Genomic DNA, 27,555 nt, shown 5'->3' with positions numbered 1-27,555 from the left:
CGCCTTGAGCGGGCCCCTGAACACTGGAAGCACAGAGCAGCCGTCAGTGTCAGCTCAACAAAGCGGCTCATCGCATGGGAATGGAAATCAAGCAAGTCGCTCTGAACGCGTGATGTTCATTCTAAATGTGTAGGGGAAAAACCGGGAGGACCCGGAGACAAATCCACGTGGCCACCACGGGGAGGGAAATAATAATAATTTTACAAATATTATGTAGAAAACATAGGGGGAACATAGACATGGAGTAGGGAGAGAGGGGGTAGAGAGAGATGGGGGCAGAGAGGGGGGTAGAGAGAGAGGGGAGGGGAAAAGAGAGCAGAGCGTGAAATCTTTTGTGAAATCTTTTATTTTAAAAGGGGGGGGTTACATAAATCAAAGCATGAAAAAAACTAAATGATGAACGAAGCAAAGTTCCGACTACACTGAGCATCTTCTTGTTTCCTCTGATCGTAAATAAAAAATAAAGAGACGGAGAGAGACGCAAACTCCATATACACAGCAGCAGGTATGCGTCAGGGTCGGATCGAACCCATGACCTCCCGTATAACAGGCGAGGTAGTAAACATCTGCTAGCCACCGCGGCGCCCTAACTTCAGCGCTGGTGGAAGACAAAGGCGGCCGGGCCGAGCGTGGTTTTTACCACACCCACTAACCCACTGGCAAACAGCACTTGCCCCGACAAGCCTTGTTGAAGGCTATACGGGGATCTTTTTTTTTGCCTGTGCGTGGTTTGTAGGGTGGGTGTTGTGTGATGTAACCAAGCGTACGAGGAGGAGTTTGGCTGTGCGTGTTGTATGAGAGGGCCTTTGTGTGGGGGGAGCGGTGGCGCAGCGGTTAGTGCTGCGAACCACCCCTCGGCAACGAGCCGAGTTCGAGTCCCGATCCCGGCCACCAACGTCAGTAATGGAGATTATGTGGACCGGTCCTGGGCCTCCCCTAGGTCGACTTAGACTCAAATACGTGCCTGGTGGTGCGTGATGTGTAGCAAACATCGCCACTGGGGAGACAAAGGCGGCCGGGCGTGGTGCTGGCCACCCACCCACTCGTGTGCCACAGTGCCGTCTTTCATAGGTGCTGCTACTCGCTACTAACAGCCACTTGCCCCAACAGTCTGTTGAAGGCTACACGGGGGAGCTTTGTCTTTGTGTCTGCTTGGACTCATTCCCACGACTGAGACTTGGCAGAAACGCAGTCTCACACAGTGAGGCTGCAGGATGTGGTGGTGATGGTTGTGATGATGATTGTGGTGATGATGATGGTGATGATGCTGCTGCTGCTGACATGGCGATGATGCTGATGATTCCGTTATAGCCCAAACCTGAATCCTATTGCATTCACAACTGATGTCGTCCCGTCTCCCCGTACCGTCTCGCACCTAGGTTGACTCAGTGACAAATCAGAATGAAGCTGTGGATCTTTCTCTGCATGGGGCTCGTCGGGACAGCTCTGGCCTTGCCCGTGAGTAACTCGGTTAAACTCCTGGCCTGTGTGTTCATGAGAGTCTGTGGTCTCCGTGTGAGTCTGTGTGTCTCTGTGTGACTCTGTGGGCAGTGCTGAGTCTATGGTGCAGTGTTGAGTATATGGTGTTCGTGTTGAGTCTATGGGCAGTGTTGAGTCTATGGTGCAGTGTTGAGTCTATGGGCAGTGTTGAGTTTGTGGCAGTGTTGAGTCTATGGTGTTAGTGTTGAGTCTATGGGCAGTCATCTTCTTGGTTCTTTCGGTAAAGTCACGTAGAAGGGAAGTAATAAAATAATAAAAATAAAACATAATAAAACAAGAATTGAGAATTGTTTTATTATGCTTTATTTTTATTATTTTATTACTTCCCTTCTACGTGACTTTACCGAAAGAACCAAGAAGATGAATCCCTGCAGTCACGAAAGCTTTAAATCGAAATCTATGGGCAGTGTTGAGTCTATGGTGTTAGTGTTGAGTCTATGGGCAGTGTTGAGTCTATGGTGCAGTGTTGAGTCTATGGGCAGTGTTGAGTCTATGGGCAGTGTTGAGTCTATGGGCAGTGTTGAGTTTATGGGCAGTGTTGAGTCTATGGTGTTAGTGTTGAGTCTATGGGCAGTGTTGAGTCTATGGGCAGTGTTGAGTCTGTGGTCAGTTTTGAGTCTATGGTGCAGTGTTGAGTCTATGGGCAGTGTTGAGTCTATGGGTAGTGTTGAGTCTATGGGCAGTGTTGAGTCTATGGGCAGTGTTGAGTCTATGGGCAGTGTTGAGTCTATGGTGCAGTGTTGAGTCTATGGGCAGTGTTGAGTCTATGGGCAGTGTTGAGTCTATGGTGTTAGTGTTTAGTCTATGGTGCAGTGTTGAGTCTATGGGCAGTGTTGAGTCTATGGGCAGTGTTGAGTCTATGGGCAGTGTTGGGTCTATGGTGCAGTGCTGAGTCTATGGTGCAGTGCTGAGTCTATGGGCAGTGTTGAGTCTATGGGCAGTGTTGAGTCTATGGTGCAGTGTTAAGTCTATGGGCAGTGTTGAGTCTATGGTGCAGTGTTGAGTCTGTGGGCAGTGTTGGGTGTAAGTGCTGAATTACAATTCCAGCCAGCCCTGATGTTGAACTCTGCCCTGGACGTGTGACAGGAGAGTTACCTGGAGAGTGCTTTGGAAGCCGATGGCGAGGTCGTTGAGGAATTGCCAGTAAGTAGCAACTAATTAGCATAATACACGCATGCATTAGCATAATAAATGCATACATTATAATCAATGCGATCGATTTGCAGCTTGGTTTCATGTATGGATTGGTGACGCTCACCCACTCAGTCACCCACCCAACCACTCACATAGTCACTCACCCAGTCACTCACCCATCTACCCAACCACTCACTCACCTGTTCACTCACCCACCCAGCCACTCACACAGACACTGACCCAGTCACTCACGCATCCACCCAGTCACGCAATCACTCATCCACCCAACCACTCACACAGTCACTCACCGAGTCACGCACCCAATCACTCACTCATTCACGCAGTCACGCAATGACTCACTCATCCACCCAACCACTCACTCACCTGTTCACTCACCCACCCAACCACTCACACAGTCACTCACCGAGTCACTCACCCAATCACTCACTCATTCACGCAGTCACGCAATCACTCACTCATCCACCCAACCACTCACTCACCTATCCATTCACCCACCCGCTCACTCACCCGTGTACCTGCCCACCCACTCACATACCCACTCACCCACCCACTCACACACTCATCCACCCACTCACCCACTCATTCACTGACCTACTCACTCAATGCGAACAATGAACATATTTCGTTTTTGGGCCCCACCCACCACCAATACTTTCAAGCTAACCAATGGCAATGCTGGCTTTATGACTAAATAACATAATTCATGATTGCCCCCCATTCATCCCGCCCGCTCTCAGATGGAAGGAGGCAATCCCGTGGAGGAGGAGGTGGAGTTTGAGGATGAGTCGTGGGCGGAGGGGAAGGAGGAGACCGGAGATGGTAGGGAGTCACATATCGGAGATGTTAACTACCTCACCTGGTCTACAGGAGGTCGTGAGTTCGAACCCGGAACCTGATGATGCCTGCTGCTGTATATTGGGAGTCTGCGTCTCTCTTTCTCTCTTCCCGTTATGGTCAATGCGTGGATTTTTGTCCGGGTCCTCCAGTTTCCCCCCCCCCGCCCCCCTCCACATTTAGAATCAACAGCACGCATTTAGAGTGAATTGCATAACCAGGCGAGGTAGTTAATAACATCTCCTAGACACCGGGGCAAGTTGTTGACGCATACGAAATTGTGCACGTTTCTTAAATTAATGATAATCCCCACCCCCCTGTTTGTCGTGGTGCTAATGGTGTGGTCCGAATTCTCGCCCCCACAGACGCCTCTGGGCCGTGCGGGTCGTACCACTGCAAGGAGGGGAAGGTGTGCGAGGTGGACGAAACCAACCAGCCCCTGTGCATCTGCCAAGACCCCTCGACGTGCCCCAAGGTTATCAACGATTTTGAGAAGGTTCGTGTCAGTCGGGTTCACGATGGCCGTGTGGGTGGGGTTCACGATGGCCGTGTGGGTGGGTGGGTTCACAATGGCCGTGTGGGTGGGTGGGATTCACGATGGCCGTGTCGCTGAGTGGGTTCGCAATGGCCGTGTGGGTGGTTGGGGTTCACGATGGCCGTGTGGGTGGGTGGGTTCACGATAACTATGTAGGTGGGTGGGGTTCAGGATGACCATGTGGGTGGGTGAGGTTCACAATGGCCATGTCGGTGAGTGGGTTCACGATGACAATGTGGGTGGGTGGGGTTCACGATGAACATGTGGGTGGGTGGGGTTCAGGATGACCATGTGGGTGGGTGGGGTTCACGATGGCCGTGTCGGTAAGTGGGTTCACGATGGCCGTGTCAGTGGGTGGGATTCACAATGGCCATGTCGGTGGGTGGGGTTCACAATGACTGTGTCGGTGAGTGGGTTCACGATGGCCGTGTGGGTGGATGGGTTCACGATGGCCGTGTCTGTGGGTGGGTTCACGATGGCCGTGTCGGTGGGTGGGATTGACAATGGCCGTGTAGGTGGGTGGGTTAACGATTGCTGTGTTTGTGAGTGGAGTTCGCAATGGCCGTGTCGGTGGGTGGAGTTCACAATCGCCGTGTTGGTGGGTGGGTTCACGACGGCCATGTTGGTGGGTGGGGTTCATGATGGCCATGTGGGTAGGTGGGTTCACGATGGCCGTGTCGGTGGGGTTCACGATAGCCGTGTCTGGTAGGTGGGTTCACGATGACCATGTCAATGAGGTGCACGATGGCCATTACGGTGCAGAGACAAAGGCGGCCGGGCGGGCATGGTGCCGGCCACCTATCCACCCCCAATTGTGTGCCACAGTGCCCCACGCGGCCTTCACAGGCAGTGCCGCTGCTCGCCATTAACAGCACTGGCACCGGCAGGTCTTGGCTGAGGCTACACGTGGGGCACCCTTTATCTGCTGCGCGTGCGCAGGTGTGCGGCACCGACAACACCACCTACGGAAGCAGCTGCCACTTCCACGCTCACAAGTGCTCCCTGGAGGGCACCAAGAAGGGACGCAAACTGCACCTCGACTACCTGGGGCCCTGCAAGGGTAAGGACGGCGACAGGAGCAGCTTCTTCAGCATCATCAGCAGCATTAGCAGCAACTTCAGCAGCAGCAGCAGTATCAGCAAAATCGTCAGCATCATCAGCATCATCGTCATCATCATCAACATCATCGTCATCATCAGCAGCAGCTTCAGCAGCAGTGGCTGAAACAGCAGCATCAGTATCAGCAAAATAGTCAGCATCATCATCAGCATCAGCAGCAGCATCATCATGTGTTTGTAGTCCTTCCCCAACACCTCCGATTATCATGGTTGGCTACATATGAGTGCGAAAGAAGTTCAACATACATACAAAGCGACCCACAGACACCCAGATCCGTAGAGATCCACATAGACCCACAGAAATACCCAGAGACCTACAGAGATTCACAAATTCCCACGTTTGGCTACTTACGGTGTGAAAGAAGTAAAAAATACATCATCAGCTTCAGCAGCAGCATCATTATCATCAGCAGCATCAGAAGCATCATCATCATCGCGTGTTTAGTTTGTTGTCCTTCCCCAGAACCTCCGATTAGCACGGCTGCCTATGTACGGTGCAACAAAAGTTCAAAATACATACATCATCACCTGCAGAATCATCAGCAATATCAACATCATCAGCAGGATAAGCAGCATCAGCAGCATCATCATCATCAGCGTAGCATGTTTCGTTTGTTGTCCTTTCCCCGCACCTCCGATTAGCACGAGTTGTGTGAATGAAGTTCAACATTGTACACACATACAAAGCGACCCACAGACATCCAGACCCATAGAGACCCATAGAAGACCCACAGATACACAATATGTAGAGACCTACAGAGATCCACAAATAACCACGATTCACTACGTACGGTGTTACAAAAGAAGTTCAACATTGTACGCACATACACATAATCCTCACGGCTTCGTACTCGTTGCATTTTGGATTGAGACGAAACATCTAAGTTTGGTCAACATGCTCACAGAGTGCTTGCCCTTGAAGTCTGTCAAAGCCTACACGGGGCACCTTTGCATTTGGGTGAGTGTATGTGTGTATATCTGTACGTAATGGGGAGCGGTAGTGTAGTGGTTAGCACGGTTATCGTGCTGCACTACGGACCTGGCGACCCGGGTTCGATTCCCGCTCACGGTAAACACCAGTGACGATTATCTGAACCGGTCCTGGGCCTCCTCTAGGTCGACCCAGCCTCAAATGAGTACCTGGTGCGGTGTGTAAACATCGCCACTAGGGAGCCAAAAGCGGTCGGGCGTGGTGCTGGCCACCCACCCCCTCGTGTACCGTTCCGGCCTTCATAGGTGCTCGCTCACTTGCCCCTACAGTCTTTTAAGGCTATACGGGGGATCTTTATATCTGTACGTGCAACTGGCAAGGCAAATGTGTCCGGGCGTGGTGTTGGCCACCCACCCCCTCGTCTGCCTTGCCGGCCTTCCTAGATGCTGCTCGCTAACAGCACTTGCCCCAACAGTCTGTTAAGGCAACACGGGAGATCTTTGTTTGTCTTTGTTGGCATGTGTGGGGGGTGAGTGAGCGGGTGGGTGAGTGGATGATGTATTTGCCTGCCTCAAATATTGAAAGAAGTAGACACCCTCTGTGAGAGGCTGGCTGAGGTTCCATTTGTTGAGGAAGTACAGATGGCGATCCAGAGTCTGAGACCAGTAAAAGCATCTGGCAGAGATGATCTCCCAAACAAAATGCTGATGGAGGGTGGTGATTGTGAGCAGAATGCACTACACGACATCATAACAACAGTCTGGACCACTGGACGGGTTCCGCAGGATTTGAAGGATGCCCTGGTGGTCCCCCTCTTTAAGAAGGGGGACCACATAGATTGTTACAACTACAAGGGGGGCATCTCACTCCTCAGTGTGCCGGGAAAGGTCCTGGCAAGGATTATTCAACATCGCTTTGCTAGGCACGCTGAGGAGAGGCTTGTGTAGCCTCAATGTGGTTTGAGGAAAGGGCGGTCCTGCACAGATGCCATATTTTCTGTCTGTCTGTTACAGCAGAGGTGTAGGGAATTCCAACAGGACCTACATCTCTGCTTTATTGACCTGGTCAAGGCCTATGATACCATCAGTAGGCCTGAGCTCTGGGTTGTTCTTCGTGTTTTCGGAGTCCCTGACTTTCTGCTCACAATCATTAAGGACCTTCATGATGGTGACCAGGTCTGGGTAAAACTACGTGGCTGGGATTCGGAGCCATTCTCTGTTCACCTTGGGAGGCGACAGGGCTGTCCTCTGGCTCTCACATTATTTAACATCTATTTCGACTACGTAGTTTGTGAAGCCTTTGATGCCTGTACCGGAGGAATTTCCATCTGGTACAGATACAATTGGAGGCTGATCGATGCCCGGGTGCGGTAAAGGGATGGCTCCCTATTAGTCAACCAAGTTACGAATGCCGATGATCTCGTAATTGCTGCTCACTCACAGGAGGAGTTGGAGGCGATGCTGCTGAACCTGGAGTGTGCCACTAAGAGTTGGGGCCTTACCATCAGCCCCACCAAAACTAAGCACCTGCTTGTACCATTAGATACTCCACCCCCACAACTCCCAACCGGTGATTGGGTAGTTGTGGAGAGAGTGGAGGGTTTTCCATACCTGGGCAGTGTACTCATGACCGGCTCCAGTTTGACAGCAGCAGAGGTCTCAATCCGAATCAGTCAAGTGGTATTATCTTTTCATCGGCTTTGTAACGCTGTGTGGAAGCTACCTGGTCTGTCACTCGACACGAGTCTTTGGGTCTTCTCGGCCAAGGCCATGCCCTCCCTTCTCTATGCTTGCGAAATGTGGACCCCGCTCATGGAACATCTTCGCTGGTTAGAAACATATGGGCTGGCCTGCCTACAAACTATACTGGGTGTATCCAGGCTGGATTGTGTGAGGAGCTCAGAAATCCTTGAAGTATATGGAAAAAGTCCCATCGGTAAGCTACTCCGACAGGCAAGGCTTAGTTGGCTTGGTCATGTAGCCCACATTACCACCCACCACATGCCTAAATGGATTTTGTTCGGCTGGATAGAGAGGGCTAAACGGACGGGGCACGGGCTAGAGAAGAGAAGGAGTGATGTGGAACAAGAGGACGTGGAGCTGAGTGGACGTGCCAATAACTGGTACCAGCGGTGTCAGGATCGACCTCTGTGGAGAAGGAGGCTCGTGATGGACGCTGCTACTGGGCAGTTGGAGGTAGTCGCCCTCCAGAAATAACGGACGGCACAGGAGCGACGCTCACAACAACGAGCAGAGCACCGGGCGGCTAAAACGCAGCAAGTTGGGAAACTAGGAGGCACAGGTGGTGCATCGGCCAGTGATCTCAGTCAGTCGACCCGTGGCACCTGCAGGGTCTGCCCCGTGACCTCCTGCCAGCAGGCATTCGACACTTTGCGTGGCCTCAACATGCATGTAGCCTGGCACAAGCGCCGTGGTGACATCACCACTACTAAGTGTCAAATGGTGGTGGTTGTTGTGTGGGGGTGAATGAGTGAGTGGGTGGTTGGGTGACCGCGTGATGTATCTGTCTGTGTGTCTGTTTGTGTCTGTGCGTACAGAGATCACCCCTTGTGATGATGCGGAGCTGTCCGAGTTCCCACTGCGCATGCGCGACTGGCTCAAGAACGTCCTCGTGCAGACCTACAACAACAACCCCTCCCAGCTCACCGACAAGCAGCAGAGCCGGGTACTGTATAGTGTAGTGTATATTGTAGTGTATAGTGGTGTATTTTATAGTAGTGTAATGTATAATGTAGTGTACAGAGTAGTGTATAGTGTAGTGTATAGTAGTGTATAGTGTAGTGTATAGTAGTGTATAATGTAGTGTACAGAGTTGTGTATAGTGTAGTGTATAGTAGTGTAGTGTATAGTGTAGTGTATAGTAGTGTAGTGTATAGTGTAGTGTATAATGTAGTGTACAGAGTCGTGTATAGTGTAGTGTATAGTAGTGTAGTTTATAGTATTGTAGTGTATGGTCGTGTAGTATATAGTAGTGTATAGTGGTGTCGTCTATAGTAGTGTAATGTATAATGTAGTATACAGAGTAGTGAATAGTGTCGTGTATAGTAGTGTATAGTGTTATATATAGTAGTGTATAGTGGTGTAGTGTATAGTAGTGTAGTGTATAGTAGTGTAGTGTATAATGTAGTGTATAGAGTAGTGCATATTATAGTTTATAGTAGTGTAGTGTATAGTAGTGCAGTTTACAGTAGTATAGTGTATAATAGTGTATTGTATAATACTGTATAGTATTATATATTAGTGTATAGTATTGTAGTGTATAGTAGTCTAGTGTATAGTATTGTAGTGTATAGTAGTGTAGTGTATAGTAGTGTAGTGTATAGTAGTGTGGTGTATAGTAGTGTATTGTATAGTAGTGTAGTGTATAGTAGTGTAGTGTATATTGTAGTGTATAGTAGTGTAGTGTATATTATAGTGTATTGTAGTGTATAGTAGTGTATAGTATTATATATTAGTGTATAATGTACTGTATAGTAGTGTATAGTATTGTAGTGTATAGTGGTGTAATGTATCGTAGTGTAGCTGGTGCAGACCTACAGCAGTAGCCGCTCCCAGCTCTTGCGAACAATCCGCTAACAAGGCTCCTGCGACGTTGGAGGAACCACCAACTCACTTGGCCGTCTATGACGTCTCTCTCTCTGTCTGTCTCTCCGTCTCTGACTCCCATCTCTCATCTTGTCGGTGAGCAGGTGAAGAAGATGGTCGAGAACGAGAAGCGTCTTGAGTCCGGAGACCACTCGGTGGAGATCCTGCGGCGGGACTTCGTGAAGAACTACAAGATGTTTGTCTACCCCGTGCACTGGCAGTTTGCTCAGCTCGACAGCACTCTGGGAGACCAGTGAGTGTGTGTGTGTGAGTGGGTGAGGGTGTGAGGGTGAGTGAATGGATGAATGTGTGTGTGTGAGTGGGTGAGTGTGTGAGTGCGCATGAGTGGGTGAGTGTGTGAGTGTGTGTGAGTGGGTGTGTGTGTGAGTGGGTGAGTGTGTGAGTGTATGTGTGAGTGTGAGTGAATGGGTGAGTGTGTGAGTGTGTTTGTGAGTGGGTGAGTGTGTAAGGGTGAGTGTGTGTGTGAGTGGGTGAGTGTATGAGGGTGAGTGAGTGTGTGAGTGTATGTGTGAGTGTGAGTGAATGGGTGAGTGTGTGAGTGTGTTTGTGAGTGGATGAGTGTGTAAGGGTGAGTGAGTGTGTGAGTGTGAGTGGGTAAGTGTGTGAGTGAGTGTGAGTGAATGGGTGTGTTTGTGAGTGGGTGAGTGTGTAAGGGTGAGTGAGTGTGTTAGTGTCTGAGTGGGTGAGTGTGTTTGAGTGACTGTGAATGAGTGGGTGTGTGTGATGCATCGGCCACTCATCTCAGTCAGTCGACCCGTGGCACCTGGGTCTGCCCTGTGACCTCCTGTCAACGGGTGTTCGACACTTCACCTGGCCTCAACGTCCACATAGCCTGGCACAAGTGCCGTGGTGATGTCACCGCCACTTAGTGGCGAATGGCGATTGTTGTTGTTGATGTACACTCGTGTGTGAGTGTGAAAATCGCCTTCATAGGTGCTCGCTAACAGCACTTGCCCCTACAGTCTGTTAAGGCTATACGGGGGATATTTGTATTTGTCTTTGTAAATCACCACCGCCACTATCATCACCACCATCACCACCACCATCACAACCATCATCACCACCACTACCACCAATATCATCACTACCATCATTATCACCATCACCAGCACACGACGAGCATCACCACCTGCGCCCGCTGACTCTCCGTTGACTCTCCACACCCTCAGGTACCTCTCCCACTCGGAGCTGGCCCCACTGAGGGCCCCGCTGGTGCCCATGGAGCACTGCACCACGCGTTTCTTCCTGTCGTGCGACGCCGACTCGGACGCCTACGTCTCCCTCTCGGAGTGGGCTGCGTGCTTCGGAGTCAAGCCCGGTACAGTGGCGGCGGCGGCGGTGGTGGTGGCCGCGGGTGATGGTGGTGGTGGTGGCGATGGTGGTGGTAGTAGTGATGTTGGTGGTGGTGGCGATGGTGGTGGTGGTAGTGGTAGTAGTGATGGTGGTGGTGGAGATAGTGGTAGTGGTGATGGTGGTGGTGGCGATGGTCATGGTGGGGGTGGCAGTGGTGGTGGCGGTGGTGGTGGTAGTGGTGATGATGGTGGTGGCGATGGTGTTGGTGATGATGATAGTCCATCTGCTACAGCAGGGGTGTAGGGAATTCCAACAGGAATTACATCTCTACTTTATTGACCTGGTCAAGGCCTATGAAACCATCAGTAGGCCTGGGCTCTGGGTTGTTCTTCGTGTATTCAGAGTCCCTGACCCTCTGCTCACGATCATTAAGGACCATCATGATGGTGAGCCTGCCCGGGTAAAACTACGTGGCTGGGATTCGGAGCCATTCCCTTTTCACCTTGGAGTGCAACAGGGATGTCCTCTGGTTCCCACATAATTTAATATATTTTTCGACTACGTAGTTCGTGAAGCCTTCGATGGCTGTACCGGAGGAATCTCCATCTGATACAGATATAATGGGAGGCTGATCGATGCCCAGGTGTGGTCCAGGGATGGCTCCCTATTGGTCAACCATGTTACGTATGCCGATGATCTCGTAATTGCTGCTCACTCTGAGGAGGAGTTGCAGGCGCTGCTGGTAGACCTGGAGCGTGCCAATAAGAGGTGGGGTCTTACCATTAGCCCCTCCAAAACTAAGCACCTGCCTGGGTATGCTGTGTCATTAAAGACTACACTCCCTCAACTCGCCATTGGTGAGGTTGTTGTGGAGAGAGTGGAGAGTTTTCTATATGTGAGCAGTGTGCTCATGACCAGCTCCGGTTTGACAACAGAGGTCTCATTCCGTATCAGTCGAGTGGCTGCGTAACGCTGTTTGGAAGCTGCCTGGTCTGTCGCTCCACACGAAGCACAGGTCTTCTCAGCCACAGTCATGCCCTCCCTACTCTACGCTTGCGAAACGTGGACCTCCTAATGGAACATCTTCGTAAGTTAGAAACATTCAAGCTGGCCTGCTTACGATCCATCCTGGATTTAACCAGGCTGGATTGTGTGAGGAGCTCATAAATCCTGGTAATATCTGGACAAAGTCCCATCGGTGAGTTCCTGCAGCAGGCAAGCCCGCATTCCCAGCCACCACCTGCCTAAACAACTTTTGTTTGATCTTAATTATGGAGCTTTCGTGACTGCAGGAATTATTCTTTGGTTCTTTCGGTTAAGTCACGTCTAAAGATAAAATAATAAATTAAAATAAAAGCATATTACGACGTTTCGATTGCAACACAAGCAATCATCATCAGGCAAAAAAAGAAATAGCAACAAAAATCTAACTAGAAAACTATAGACAGACAACTTTTGTTTGGCCGGATAGAGGGGGGCTCATTGGGCGTGGCACAAACTAGAGAGGAGATGGAGTGATGGTGTACAGGAGGATGTGGAGCTGAGTGGAGGCAGTCGCCCTCCAATAACAATGGAGGACAGAGGAGCGATGCTCACAACAACGAGCGGAGTGCTGGTTGGCTAAAGTATAGCAAGTTGGCACAGGAGGAGGCACAGGTGGTGCATCAGCCAGTCTTCTCAGTCAGTGAGCCCATGGCACCTGGGTCTGTCCCATAACCTGCTACCAGCGGGCGTTCGACACTTCATGTGGCCTTAAAGTGTACAGAGCCTGGTATAAGCAGCGTGGTAACGTCACTGCCACTTGTTGTTGTTGTTGATGGCCGTGATGGAGGAAGAAGGACGTTACTGGGAGATTGGAGGCAGCCACCCATCCGAGCTACAACAGTGCCCTGAATAACACTGATTGCCACATCCGCTATGACTAATGCCTCCGTTTGTCTGTCTCCCCGTACCCGCCGTATGTACAGAGGACGTGAGCGAAGACCTGCTGATGTAGAAGGAGACAAGAGCAGAGAGATATATAACATCCATTGCAAGACGCACTCACACGCACGCATGCACACATGCATACATTGACATGCACTTGTATACAACATTGTAACTATTTTAACACAAAGACACACACGCACCCTAACTATTGACATGTACTACATACGTACGTATACACGGGCGCGCACTCACTCATGCACTCATTCACACACTTACACGCTCACTCACACACTCACTCAATTACTCACACACTCACTCACACACTCACTAACATTCTCACTTACTCACGCACTCATTCACACACTTACTCATACGCTCACTCACACACTCGCTCACTCACACACACGCGCGCGTGCACTTTCCTGCCAAGGAAAATCCTCTGTAGGTGGCTTAAGGACCAATAAATACTTTCCTCCAAAAGTCCACGGTGCAAATGAGCGGACAGGGAGGAAGTCTCCCTCGGCGTTTATCAGGGCAAGTGGCTTCTTGCAAGGAGCTCCAGACCCCATGGTGCTATTTCTGAGGGATGTGTCCATTCACAACCCATCGGTTCGGCGTGCTGCAGTGGAGTGAATCTGTGGGATTCCACGGTGGGGTGAATCTGCAGACTCCTGGGCGGAATGAATCCGCAGTGGAGTGAATCTGGAGTGGGGTGAATCTGCAGAATTCACAGTGGACTGAATCTGGAGTGGGGTGAATCTGCAGAATTCACAATGGATTGAATCTGGAGTGAGGTGAATCTGCAGAATTCACAATGGACTGAATCTGGAGTGGGGTGAATCTGCAGAATTCACAATGGACTGAATCTGGAGTGGGGTGAATCTGCAGAATTCACAGTGGACTGAATCTGGAGTGGGGTGAATCTGCAGAATTCACAGTGGACTGAATCTGCAGGACTCGCAGTGGAGTGAATCTTCAGAATCCACACACTCGCACGGCAGTCGTTCCTCGTGTCGAGACGTCTCCCTCTCTGGGTGTTTCTGGCTCCTCATCAGCTGAGCAGAGTCGAGCTCAAACCCCGGGGTGCGTTCTCCCTTCACCCCCCTCAATCTCTTGCCCTCTTCCCCTCGGCCTCTCCTCCGGTCTCTCCCTCCTGGCTTCGTCTCTTCGCCATGCGCCGTTCTGTTGCCGACTTTTTATCTTAAATACACACAAACGGGAGATCGTGGTGGTAGTGGTGATTTTGTGTCTCGTCTTTTTGTTTTGTGTGTCTCATGTGTGTCTTTAGTGTTTGTGTCTTTAGTGTGTGTGTGTCTTTAGTGTGTGTGTGTTTAATGTGTGTCTTTAGTGAGTGTGTGTCTTTAGTGAGTGTGTCTTTAGCGTTTGTGAATTTAGTGTTTGTGTTTCTTAAGTGAGTGTGTGTCTTTAGTGAGTGTGTGTCTTTAGTGAGTGTGTGTCTTTAGTGAGTGTGTGTCTTTAGTGAGTGTGTGTCTTTAGTGAATGTGTGTCTTTAGTGTCTGTGTTGAGTGTGTGTGTTGAGTGTGTGTGTGTCTTTAGTGAGTGTGTCTTTAGTGTGTGTGTCTTTAGTGAATGTGTCTTTAGTGTGTGTGTCTTTAGTGAGTGTGTGTCTCTTCTGTGTGTGTGTGTTTAATGTGTGTCTTTAGTGTGTGTGTCGTTAGTGAGTGTGTGTCTTTAGTGTGTGTGTCTTTAGTGAGTGTGTCTTTAGCGTTTGTGAATTTAGTGTTTGTGTTTCTTGAGTGAGTGTGTGTCTTTATTGAGTGTGTGTGTCTTTAGTGTGTGTCTTTAGTGAGTGTGTGTCTTTAGTGAATGTGTGTCTTTGGTGAATGTGTGTCTTTAGTGTTTGTGTTGAGTGTGTGTGTTGAGTGTGTGTGTTGAGTGTGTGTGTCTTTAGTGAGTGTGTGTGTCTTTAGTGTGTGTCTTTAGTGTGTGTGTCTTTAGTGAATGTGTCTTTATTGTGTGTGTCTTTAGTGAGTGTGTGTGTCTTTAGTGTGAGTGTTGTGGTAGGCCACGAGCCTAGACAAAGCCCTCTCTGATCGTCGTCCATCAGATGCCCACAGCGTCCGTGCGACACCGTGAGTGCGTCTGTGAGGTGAGTAATAGAGTGGGGGTACACCTAAGGGATTGGGTAGTGATAGGTGATTTTTTTTTAAACGCTCCGTTAATGAACTTAAGTACAGAGTATCGGTGCAGTGTGATTTGTGTGTGTGTGGGTAGAAACTCGGCGTGGTGTTGGTAATTTGAGTGTGTGTGTGGCGCGCATGTATTAAAAATAAGTAATATCTAAAAATACTTTTTTTTAACACGCTTTAATGAAATGTACCGTACGAGTAATGGCAGAACTCCACGACTCCAGGAAGTGGCTCCGAAGCTTGCCACAACATAAGGGGCCGTGGTGATTTACAGCCAACGTGAGTTGACCGTGGACAATTAGACCCAAGCCGAAACATAAGATACAAAAAAGATTGCTTACAAATATATATTTTTTATTTTTAATGATAGAATATAGTATTGTCATCAGTATGACATACGTATACCAAGTTTTGCAGTCGATACCACATTGGGAAGTGGGTTAAAATATAGTTACAAGATTTGAGAATACGACAACAGACAGAGTTGAGGATACGACAGAGTCGAGTGAGTTAAATAAAAAAGCGTGTAATAACATAAACGTGCGTGCTTACGCGCGCGTGCGTTGGAAACAAGCGCCTGCAGCGGCGCGTGCGTTCACGCCACCGCGTTCGTTTTAGAGGTGGTGTACGTGGGCGTGTGCGGGATAACCCCGGGTGGTGGTGAGCCAGCCGGTTAGCGATGTCCCTCAGAGAGGGCGCTGGCGCGGGGTGGGGGGCGATCACCCGATCGGCAGGGGCCCGGCGAGAGGCGGCTGATGAGGAGGAAGGGGGAGTGGAGGGGGCGAGCGTCGGCCCCCACAGTGTCTTTAATGACTGTGTCTTTAGTGAGTGTGTGTTTAGTGAGTGTGTGGGTTTAGTGAGTGTGTGTCTTTAGTGTGTGTGTCTTTAGTATGTGTTTCTGTAGTGTGTGTCTCAAGTCACGCACTAAAGACACGAACTAAAGAAACACACAAGAGACACACGCAATCACTAAAGACACACGGAACGAAAAATACGAGACACACAAAACCACCACCACCACGATCTCCCTCCCGAATTCGTGAGTTTTTAAGATTCACAGTCGGCAACAGAACGGCGCACGGAGCGGCAAGAGACGAAGCGGGGAGGGAGAGGCCGTTGAGAAGATGGGGGAGAGGGTTCAAGGGGAGCATCTCCCCGGAGGCAAATTGCCTTGTGCCTTGTTGACTTTTCACGAGCGCGAGCTCGCTAACAGAAACTCGCCACCACCCCCAAATATTCTATTAAAGCTATGTGAGGGTGGGGGGGGGTGAGAAGTGACCGTTGTTGTTGTGAGTGCTTGCGACAACATTTTGACCCCTCTTAGTGGAATATCTGCGACCCGTTCGAAGCATTCGGGCTGGCCGTGCCACCCACAAACACCCAGACCCATAGAGACCCAGAGAGACCCATAGAGACCCATAGATAGACCCAAAGAGACCCATAGATAAACCCATAGAGACCCATAGATAGACCCATAGAGACCCATAGATAAACCCAAAGAGACCCGTAGATAGACCCATAGAGACCCATAGATAAACCTATAGAGACCCGTAGATAGACCCATAGAGACCCATAGATAGAGACTCATACATATACCCATAGAGACCCATGGATATACCCATAGAGACCCATATATAGACCCATCGATAGACCAACAGCTTAGTACGGTTGGCTTTGTACGGTGCGAAATAAGTTCAACATCCACATATACATAACCAGGCTGAATTATGTGAGGAGCTCACACATCATTGACAGATCTGGGCACACTCCCCTTCATCGGAGAGCTCCTCCAGCAGGCAAGTCTGCGTTGGCTGGGTCATGTCGCCCGCATGCCCAGCCACCGCATGCCTCAACAGCTTTTGTTCAGCTCGATAGAGGGGGGGAGGGGCTAAACGGGCGTGGCAGGGGCTGGAGAAGAGATGGAGCGATGTGGTCCAGGAGGATGTGGACCTGAGTGAACTTGCCGAGACCGGCACCAGCGATGTCAAGATCGGCCTCTGTGGAGAAGGCTCGTGAAGGACGCTGCTACTGGGCAGTTGGAGGCAGTCGCCCTCCAGCAACAACGGAGGACGGAGGAGCCACGTTCACAACAACGAGCGGAGTGCCGGGCGGCTAAAACACAGCAAGTTGGCACAATAGGGGGCACAGGTGGTGCATCGGCCACTCATCTCAGTCAGTCAACCTCTATGGCACCTGCTGGGTCTGTCCCTTGACCTCTGGCCAGCAGTGAGCCTTCGACACTTCACGTGGCCTCAAAGTGCACCTAGCCTGGCACAAGCGCCGTGGTGACGTCACCGCCACTTAGTGGCGAATGGTGGGTGTTGGAATTAGTGTAGGGAAGTGGTTGAGTGTGTGTATTTGTATTTGTGTGAGTTTATGGGTGAGCATATTGGTGAGTGTGTGTAAGTGGGTGAGTCCTGGGCCTCCGCTAGGTTAACTCAGCCTGAAAAATGTGTATCTGGTGCAGTGTGTAGTAAGCATCGCCACTGGGGAGACAAAGACGGCCGGGCGTGGGGTTGGCCACCCATCCACCTCGTGTGCCACAGTGCCGGCCGTTATACGTTCCGCTATTCGCTACTGAGAGCGCTTGCTCCAGCAAGTCTGTCAAAGGCTACCCGGGGAATCTTTGTCTTTGTCTCTCTGTGTGTATCTGCGTGTAAGCAACATGTCTCTGTGTGCGTGCCCATGCGCTGTATAAACAACGCAGCCTCTCGATTGCCGAGTCGGGGAAGGGACTGGCACCGCTGTCTGGGGAGTGGTCTGCGTGGATACCAGGGAGTGAGTGGAGATCTGGACCGGAATGTGAATGCGTGTGAGAGAGAGAGAGAGCGTGAGTGAATGTGTGTGTGGATGGGTGTGTGGGTGTGTGAGTGTGTGTGTATGAGTGATTGAGTGTGTGGATAAGTGAGTGGGTGTGCGGGTGAGTGTGTGGGTGAGTGGATAAGTAAGTGTGTGAGTAACTGAGTGTGTGAGTGAGTATGTGGGTGAGTGTTTGGGTGAGTGGGTGAGTGAGTATGTGAGTGTGTGTGGGTGAGTGTGTGAGTGTGTGGGTGAGTGGGTAACTAAGTGTGTGAGTGACTGAGTGTGCGAGTGAGCATATGGGTGAGTGTTTGGGTGAGTGGGTGTGTGGGTGAGTGGGTGAGTGTGTGAGTGAGTGACTGAGTGTGTGAGTGAGCATGTGGGTGAGTGTTTGGGTGAGTGGGTGAGTGAATGGGTGAGTGAGTTTGTGGGTGTGTGGGTGAGTGTGTGGGTGAGTGGGTAAGTGAGTGTGTGAATGAATGAGTGTGTGAGTGAGCATTTGGATGAGTGGGTGAGTGAGTGGGTGAGTGGGTGAGTGAGTGTGTAAGTGGGTGAGTGAGTGTGTGGAGAGCAGTAGTGCAGCAGTTAGATCGCTGCGCTATGAACCCGGCGATCCGGGTTAGATTCCCGCTCACGGCCAACACCAGTGACGATTATCTGAAACGGTCCCGGGCCTCCCCTAGGTCGACTCAGCCTCAAATGAGTACCTGGTGCGGTGTAAACACCGTCACTAGATAGACAAAGGCGGTCGGGCGTGGTGCTGGCCACCCACCCCATCGTGTACTGTTCCGGCCTTCATAGGTGCTCGCTAACAGCACTTGCCCCTACAGTCTGTTAAGGCTATACGGGGGAACTTTGTCTTTTTTGTGTGGGTGTGCGAGAGTGTGTGTGGGTGAGTGTGTCTGGGTAAGTGAGTGGGTGAGCGTATGTGGGTGAGTGTGTGTGAGTGAGTGTGTGTGGGTGAGAGTGTGTGGGTGTGTGGGTGAGTGAGTGACTGTGTGAGTGGGTGAGTGTGTTCGTGAATGTGTGGGTGAGTTAGTGTATGTGTGTGTTCGAGCGTATGTGGGTGAGTGTGTGGGTGAGTGTGTGTGGGTGTGTGGGTGAGTGACTGTGTGAGTGGGTGAGTGTGTTCGTGACTGTGTGGGTGAGTGAGTGTATATATGTGTGTGCGAGAGTGTGTTTCTGTGTGTGTGTGTGTGGGGAGCGGTAGTGTAGCGGTTCTCGCGCTGCGCTCCGAACCTGGCGACCCGATTTCGATTCCCGCTCACGTCCAACACCAGTGACGATGATCTGAACTGGTCCTGGGCCTCCTCTAAGTCGACTCAGCCTCAAATGAATAACTGGAGCGGTGGCGTACAGTAAACATCGCAAATAGGGAGACAAAAGCGGTCGGGCGTGGTGCTGGCCACTCATTGCCTCGTGTGCCTTGCCGGCTTTCAGAGGTGCTCGCTAACAACACTTGGGGGCCGTCCATAAATGACGTCACGCACCTGTTGGGGGGGGGGGGGTCAGACATTTGTGACGATGTGTGACGAGGGAGGGGGGATTTGAGAGATGTGTCGTCAGATCAAAATGCGCAACTTTAAATGAATATAGACAACACGTTCTACTTAATTAAATAGACTTTTGAATAAATGTTTTCTCCTACAACATCAGAGTGCAGCGCCACATTAAATACGCACTACAATGACAATAGTTTAAAGCGATTTGAAGCATGTTTTATTTTCAAAATGGAAATATGGTTTTTGGGGGGGAGCTTTGAGTCGTCATATTTGAGGGGGGGGGGGTCTGACTTTTTGTGACGCCATGTGACGAGGGGAGGGGGGGGGTCAAAATCGTCCAAAATCGCGTGACGTCATTTATGGATGGCCCCTTGCCCGTACAAGTTGTTAAGGCGACAAGGGGGTTTCATTGCCGATGTGCTTGCTAACAGCACTTGCAGCAACATCCTGTTTAAATGCAACACGGGTGGATTCTCCGTCTTTGTCTTGGGTGTTTGAAAGAGGCACCACACACGCAACTCACGATGTACTGCACGGTATTTATTCATCACGGGAATGAGTCCTAATACTCCCATGTAACTATTAATAATTTATGTAGCACTTTTTTCCCCAGAAGCGACCTGGCCACAAATGATAGCTGAACGAAGTGGCTTATCGTGAAAAAAAAAACAATACGTTTGCTTTACCCATTCTGGAAATAAAACAGGAGAGGCGTTAAGATGTTCAAACACCAAATAAAAACTTTTTGCAAGGAATCAGGTCTCTGCATTAACCACACACAAGGTACTTGTGGTAAACTTGCAAACAAATTCTGATAATACATGGCAGTGTCTTTGAAATTGATCGGCCTACACAAGAGACAGCAGCCTTATCTATGGCCGAGTCTCACCGCCATTGTCAGACCAGATGTCGCGTCGATGATTCAGAGAAGAGTTTATAGGAGACACTTTCTTTATTAACAACTTCCACGGTCTCGTCCACACACTCACCACAGTAGCTCAGCCTAACCTGTACACAACACTAGCCGTCTAACACTGACGGCGCTGACTGAGATAGCCAACTACTATCCTTCATAGCGCAATATTTAGCGGAGACGTTTAGCGACGACAGTGACAGCAACGACAAGACGAGTCCCTTCCCAGAACCAGCAGCCTCGAGCCCCCGCTATCGGCTCCTTTAATGCTCCCAGCGCGGCCTGGCTCCGCCCTGACCACGCCTCCCTTCTCGAACCCGCTAGCAGGTTCCAGGGGCCTCCAAATGGGGTCCTCCATGACCCTTGCGCTAGTTCCTCCTCTCTGCCAACACCCCGTGCTCACGCTCACCGGCGTGCGTAGTCTGTCCACCACAGTTGCCGCCGCTGTCCACCAGGCGGCGCTATTGCACTACACAGAGAAGAACGCCGAAAGGTGACCAGTAAATGAAGACAATGCCACACGCACCAGAGCATTTATAACTCGGGGTGAGCAGCAGCTATATCATGGGATACCTTTCTGTTGTCTCTCTCCACGGGGAAAGATCCACCCACCCACCAACCCCCCCCCGCCCCCCACGCTTTGAGGAAATCCTAAAACCGATTGGGGGACGGGCATAAAAGCAAAAAGAACGGGCTATAACCTCAATTGTTTAGTATTGCAACCTTTACATCGATTTTTTGTTATTATACCCGACAACTGTGGAGACTGTAAAAAAATGGGACCTTTTTGCCAGTATCGAAGTATGAAAAAGAAGACTAGGTTTTACCATTCCTGGCAATAAAACAGGTGTGTGAAGATGTTCAAACACCAATTAGATGAAACCCTTTGCAAGGAATCAAGTACTGCATTAACCACACACGATACTTGTGGTGAACATGCAAACACATGTTTGCGGTGAACATGTGTTGCATGTTTGAGGTGAACATGCAAACACACATGCAAACACACGTTTGCATGTTTACCACAAGGTCCCACAATAACTTTTTACAGTATTTTTGAGCTTATTTGGACATTTGTTTATGCCAATTACACAGAGTAAACAAATAAAAAAAACTTGGATACACAAAACCTAAAAAACACCACACACAACGTCATGCAAAAATGTTCCAAAAATTCGCTACTTGAAATCGTGTTAATGTAGCGATTATCCGTAATTTTTTGAAAATCAGAGAAGGGAAGCGGTAGGATTGTGTTTAAGGGGGGGGGGGGGGGATAAAGCGGTGGGATTGTGGTTAGAAGGGGGAGTGGAGGGATTGTGGTCATTAGAGGAACGGAGGGATTGTGGTTAGGGGAGAGAGTGGAGGGATTGTGGTTAGTATAAGACGAGTGGAGGGATTGTGCCTGAGCTGATGCTCCCTGGATCTGCCTGAGCTGCACCTTACCTCAAAGGCAGATTCATCTCATCTTTTGATTGGTGCTTCTGTATTAACGACTATCTGATTGTCCTACCACTACACCTGCCTGTGATCAGTTTGCTGTGCTCTACAACTCAACTTGGCCTTGTCAAAGCTAAGTTCGTCTGGGCTACTCAGTTCATGACTTTAAGTGTCTCGAATTTCGGATAGACTGGTGGACGGAGGATGCCTGCAGAGAGCTTGCAATTAGGCAGCCAGTGAGGATTGACGGTTCCAATTCATTCTTTACTCACAAGATCTCGGTAGCCTCACATTTGCATCACATCCTCAGATCCAGATTCCAAAATGCCCTTCGCCATCGGCCTAGTGTTATAATAAACATTCCTAACGAATTTTCCACCTCGCTGCAAAATAGAGGTATCAGTGGTAAGGAGCCCGTACTGAAATGTTTTTGCTTATTAACACCAAGTTGGTCGTGCAATGCGCCATTTCGTACGTGACATAATTGCTATGGGCTGTCCCCACCCAGCTTTTAGTACTGAAACCTGGCTTTGACCTGGAGTCGACCAACCTTTTGCTGATTTGGTTCCAGATGGCATTCAATATCTCGTATTCCCAGACCAGGTAAAACGAGAGGTGGTGGGGTCGCGGTGATCTTTCATGTGCCCTCGTCCCAAAGTTGGGTCATTTAAATGCCTGATCGTGTGTTGTGCCCTAAATGAGAATCAGGGCCTTTATTTCACCCTTTGTTTATAGACCACCTTGAAGAAAAGGTGATTTTACATCTCAGCTGTGTGAGGTGATCTCTCCCTTGTTCCTGGAATTCCCTTGCACAATTTCTCTGGGATATTTCAACACACGGATGGATGACCCATCTGACAGTTTGAATACAGACCTTTTGGATGGGTTCCGTGGGATTTACTCAGTTTATTCAGGTCCCAACCCACGATCACCACGACCACACGATCGACCGAGTATTCACCCAGGGGGTCTCAGTTTGGGCCATTACATTTTCGTCCGCACTACGGACTGATCACACGGTGATTCATGCTGAGATTAAGGGTCTCCCTACCCCTCTCCAACAGTGAAGGGGACTTCAGGGGGGCTGGGTTTGGCCCATTAGGATAACGACCTCATCCGTATATCATGACGCCTTATCGGCCCATATTTCCTCTTACTGTGACAGTGGTACCATCAATGAAAGAGTTGATAAGTACAGTTTAGTGCTCTGATCTGCTATCAATGACCCTGCTCTTCGCCGCCATCTTCATGCTCAAGTTACCACGAGCATCCCGCTGATATTCCAGAGCCCTCTTGGCCTTGAAAGTATAACTTAGGAAAATGTAACGATTCTGCCACAGATCTCAACTCGATGATCGAACAAATCTAGGAGCCCGTCAATAGGCATACACGCGCAGGGGCTATCTTCATGGTGAATAAAAAAGTATGTCGCCATAAGGATTGACTCGGCAAGGAACCACCCTGCTGAACTGTTCAGGATGGTCAACGGTTTTATTCACCAAGACTGTACGTCCATAAAGGTTGCTCCTTCTGAAGAGCGCTGCAAAGATGTCCATCAGTTCTTTGCTAATGAGATCGATCGCATTAGAGAAGGTACCTGCCGAGCAATTAGTGCTGATCCTAGCTTGGACCCAAGGGCTCCCCTCGTCTTTGAGGATTGCTTAACTGGTCCTGCCTGCAGACCTCATCCAGCCCACTGCGGGGATGAAATGGACCACTTGTGATTCAGATCCCTGTCCCTCCTGGGTTCTTAAGGAGGCATTTGAGCTGGCGATCCCAACGGTTGACCGAATTGGTCAACTCTTCCCTTTCAGAAGGAGTGTTCTCGGGACCCCTGAAAAAGGCTTTAGTGCGACCACTCCTAAATAAAATGGAACTGGATGTTGATATCCTGGCTAACTTTAGCCCAATCTACAATCTTTCCTTTTTTCCATTTTTAGGGAAGATTATAGAAAGAGTGGCCTCCTCCCAGTTGGAGTTGTGTCTTGAAGCCGAGTGCTTCTTTGATGTCACTCAATCAGGTTTCAGGGCCCATCGTGGAACTGAGTCCATCTTGGTTTGCATGCCAGACAATCCCCTCGTGGCGATGACCAGGGGCTGTATTTCAGCCCTTGTCATGTTGGACCTGTCAGCGGTATTTGATACAATCGATCGTGGGGTTTTATTGCGGTGCCTACGGGACCTGGAAGGAATCGAAGGCACCGCCTTGAAGTGGATTGGATCTTTTTTGCAGAGCAGGACCCAGCAGGTTGCCTGGGGTCCCGACGTGTCCCCTACTGGACCCTCTCCCTTTATGGCATCCCTCAGGGGGTCAGTTTTATCTCCCCTTTTATTCAACATCTATGTTAGGCCGCTGGGAGCTATCATCCAGAGGCACGGGTTACATGCAGAGGTAGCTGCATGGTAACAGCAGAACTGGCTAAGGCTGAATCCTGACTAGGCAGAGCTGATTATTGTAGGGTCAGAGAGTCGGCTGAAGATGGGACAGGGGGAGCTTGAGCCTCCACTAATTGATGGAGTACGCCCTCTTCCTGTGACAGTGGTGCACAACCTAGGTGCACTGTTCGATCTTAGCTTCACCATGCACCCTCAGGTTGCAGCTGTGGCCAAATAACCGAAGAGTGCTCCGAGGGCTGTGACCCCTCGTATCTGCTAGTGATCTCAAAACACTGGTTCACGTCTTTGCATCAAAGCGTCTGGATTAGGGAAATGCTTTGTATGCTGAGCTGCCTCGCGGACTGGTTCGGAAACTGCAGCTGGTGCAGAATGCGGCTGGCCCACATGCTTAGATGTATCAGCCGTTTCGAGCACATATAACCAATCCTCCATCATCAGCACTGGCTACCAAGTCAGCTATTGCATACAATTTAAGTTAGCTGTTTTGACTTACAAAGATCAAAACGGCCTTGGACCTCAGTCCCTGCAGTCTAGTCTGGCACCCCCCAGACGTCTGGTAGATACACACCTTGTGCTCCTAAGGCCAGGCCCTATAATTTGTCATTCTACGCTGGGCAGTAGTAGGGGCCTTCTCGAGTGTGGCATCTAAGATCTGGAACTCTCATCCACCGGCCCTCAGATTGGCTCTGAGCAATAAACAGTTTAGGAAACTTTGCAAGGCTCCTTTTAACTTTCTTAGAGCATGTCCCCTTATTTTTATATTTTTTCCATGTCTTGATTTTGTAGGTAGGAGGACTATCTTCTAGTCACCTGGTATCGACAATCAAGGGTATTTCCCTGTCCTACCTACAAAATCTGTCCCCAGACGAGCTGTTTGTCAGTTTTGATGTTGTTTCCTTATTCACCAAAGTTCCTCTACTTGACACCATCGCAATCATTGGAAACTTGGTTTATCAACGACTGAACACTGAGGTACCCCCCCCCCCCTGGTGAGACACTGCTTAACCAATACATGCTTCACCTGAAATGGAACTTTCTACACACAAACTGAGGGCACCCCAATGGGCTCCCCCTATCTCGGGTTTAGCCAACGTTTTCATGGAGAAATTTGAGACTGATGCCATCATCCAGACTGCCACTCTACGCCTGACCTTATGGAAGAGGTACGTGGATGACACTTTTGTCATCTGGCCACATGGCCGGCCTGCTCGAGACCAATTCCTCTACCACATCAATTCCATACACCCAGCCATCAGATTTACCATGGAAGTAGAAAAAGATGACAAGCTACCTTTTTTGGATGTCCTAATAAAAAAGAGACCCGATGGTTCAATGAGCCACTCTGTCTACAGGAAAGCTACCCATACGGATGCTTACCTAAAACCAGATTCCCACCACCATTCATCCCAGAAGAATTCCCTCATCAAGACTCTACACCATAGAGCCCAATGCATCTCCAACCAGGAACACATTGCCAGGGAACTCAAGCACGTACACCAAGCTCTCAAGGCTAATGGTTACTCCAACTACACAATCTGCAAAGTCATCACTCCAACCATAAAGAAGGATCTTGAGGAGCCATTCAAAACCATCACCTTACCCTACATTGCGGGGGTGACAAAAATATCTCAAAAATCCTGAATAAACACAAGATCCAGGTCCGATTCAACACAGTACACAAAATCCGCGATCTGGTCCCGTCCGTAAAATATGTGATTCCAGACATACAGTACCCTGGCGTCTACAAACTAAGTTGCCTCTGTGGTAGCAGTTACAATGGAGAAACCAAACGACATGTCTCAGACCGTATCCGTGATTACAAAGCAGACCTGAAACACGGTAGGACCAACACCTCAGCCGTGGCAGATCATTGTTATAATTTAGTGGGCTCACATGACATTGACTTCACCAAGACGGAGGTTCTCTGCAAGCCATCTGGCTACCATGAGAGATTCGTTCATGAGGCCTTCCACACATACAAACACAGAGACAATTTCAACCGAGAAGATGGATTCTGGCTCAGCAATCATTGGAAGGATGTGATAAACCATTTCGGGTCTTGATTGATTGTGAACACGTTTACGGTGACTGTCAGACTGCATTCCATTCGCTGGCATTGACTATATATCCTTTATTTTCTCCTCATGGATCGGAGTCTTTGCTCTGCTGCAAGTTTCCTGCTACCACTCCCCCATTACATATGTCTTTCCTTCCTCTTAGTACCTTTCACTCGACTGTCAATGGTATGGTGTATTGCAGATTGTATAATAATAAATTGTATAACAGTGTAATGTTTAATATAATGTATAAGGTAATACATAGTATTGTAATTGTTTAGTGAACATGCAGCAGTGTGGTATACAGTAGGGTTTGTAGAATAATACATAGTGTAATATTACAATGTATAGTCTAAGGTATAGGGTAGTGTATAGTAACGCAGTATTTAATTCATTGTTGGGGTTTGTCTATGGCAGTGTATAGTACGATGTATAGTTGTGTGATGTAGAAAAAAGTTTAGTTGGAGACATACGAATATAATGCATAATGTTAGAGCTTATATTGGTGGTGTGTATACGATATTATACAGTGTAGTTTAGATTGGAAGGTATAATAAGTCATTATATAGTGTCGTGTATACCCAGTTACTTAATGTTAATAGCTCAGCTTATTGGAGAGTATATTGAGTACATTGATTATATGGATGTAATTAAAATTATTTTTTCACATCGGTTTATTGTATGGTAGTAGGGTATTTGCAGTTCTTTGGAATTATAAAAAATGCCCCTTCATTTATTACTGCTAAACCTACATAATACACAAGCATAATGACTTTGAGACCCCCCACCGCCTACACATTCCACAAGGAGTGACTAACCCCATATCTGTATTTGTCATCAATTTGCTAAATTCCTCTGTTGATATGTTAACTCCTTTGTCAAGGCTCTCTGCTCCTCCCACCCGGCTTAAAATACACTGCCAAGCTTAGCAGTGTTCATTAGGATGTTGTCTTTCCGACAGCTCTGTTCTTCACCTGAGGACGGCAGCTTGCGTTGTTGCCATATCGTCGTGAGAATTGTATTATGTTTTATTTGTATTATTTTATCATTTCCCTTCTACGTGACTTTACCGAAAGAACCAAGAATATAAATGCATACTGTAAAGTAGTACAATGCCCTCTTTAGTGGGGGCGAGTTTTCACTCAAAAAAACAAATGGAAATGGAGAAGGGGGTGAGTGGAGGGATTGTGGTTAGAAGGGGGTGAGTGGAGGGATTGTGGTTAGGGAGTAGAGAGCGGAGGAATTGTGGTTATGAGGAAGGGGAGGGATTGTGGTTAGGATAAGGGGAGCAAATGGATTGTGATTAGGAGAAGGGGAGCAGAGTGATTTTGGTTAGAATTAAGGGATAGGCAGAGATTGGAGAAGAGGGGGAATGTGGG

General features: G+C 49.2%; 1 protein-coding gene across 1 annotated transcript in view; it reads left to right on the top strand.

The window, feature by feature from the left end:
* Nucleotides 1–14,142, top strand: part of LOC133359396 (SPARC-like) — a 30,124-nt gene extending 15,982 nt beyond the window's left edge. The window contains exons 2-10 of the mRNA XM_061577803.1: nt 1,380–1,458; nt 2,587–2,643; nt 3,393–3,474; nt 3,855–3,985; nt 4,964–5,084; nt 8,631–8,758; nt 9,783–9,931; nt 10,869–11,017; nt 12,960–14,142. Coding sequence (XP_061433787.1) covers nt 1,402–1,458; nt 2,587–2,643; nt 3,393–3,474; nt 3,855–3,985; nt 4,964–5,084; nt 8,631–8,758; nt 9,783–9,931; nt 10,869–11,017; nt 12,960–12,988 — 903 coding nt within the window. The 5' untranslated portion in view covers nt 1,380–1,401 and the 3' untranslated portion in view covers nt 12,989–14,142. The remainder of the gene's footprint in view (nt 1–1,379; nt 1,459–2,586; nt 2,644–3,392; nt 3,475–3,854; nt 3,986–4,963; nt 5,085–8,630; nt 8,759–9,782; nt 9,932–10,868; nt 11,018–12,959) is intronic.
* Nucleotides 14,143–27,555: the final 13,413 nt, after the last annotated feature.

This window comes from Lethenteron reissneri, chromosome 65 (assembly GCF_015708825.2).
Source record: "Lethenteron reissneri isolate LAM-NWPU_2019-01 chromosome 65, ASM1570882v1, whole genome shotgun sequence".
Lineage (NCBI taxonomy): Eukaryota > Metazoa > Chordata > Hyperoartia > Petromyzontiformes > Petromyzontidae > Lethenteron > Lethenteron reissneri.
This window is presented reverse-complemented; position numbering and strand designations above follow the sequence as displayed.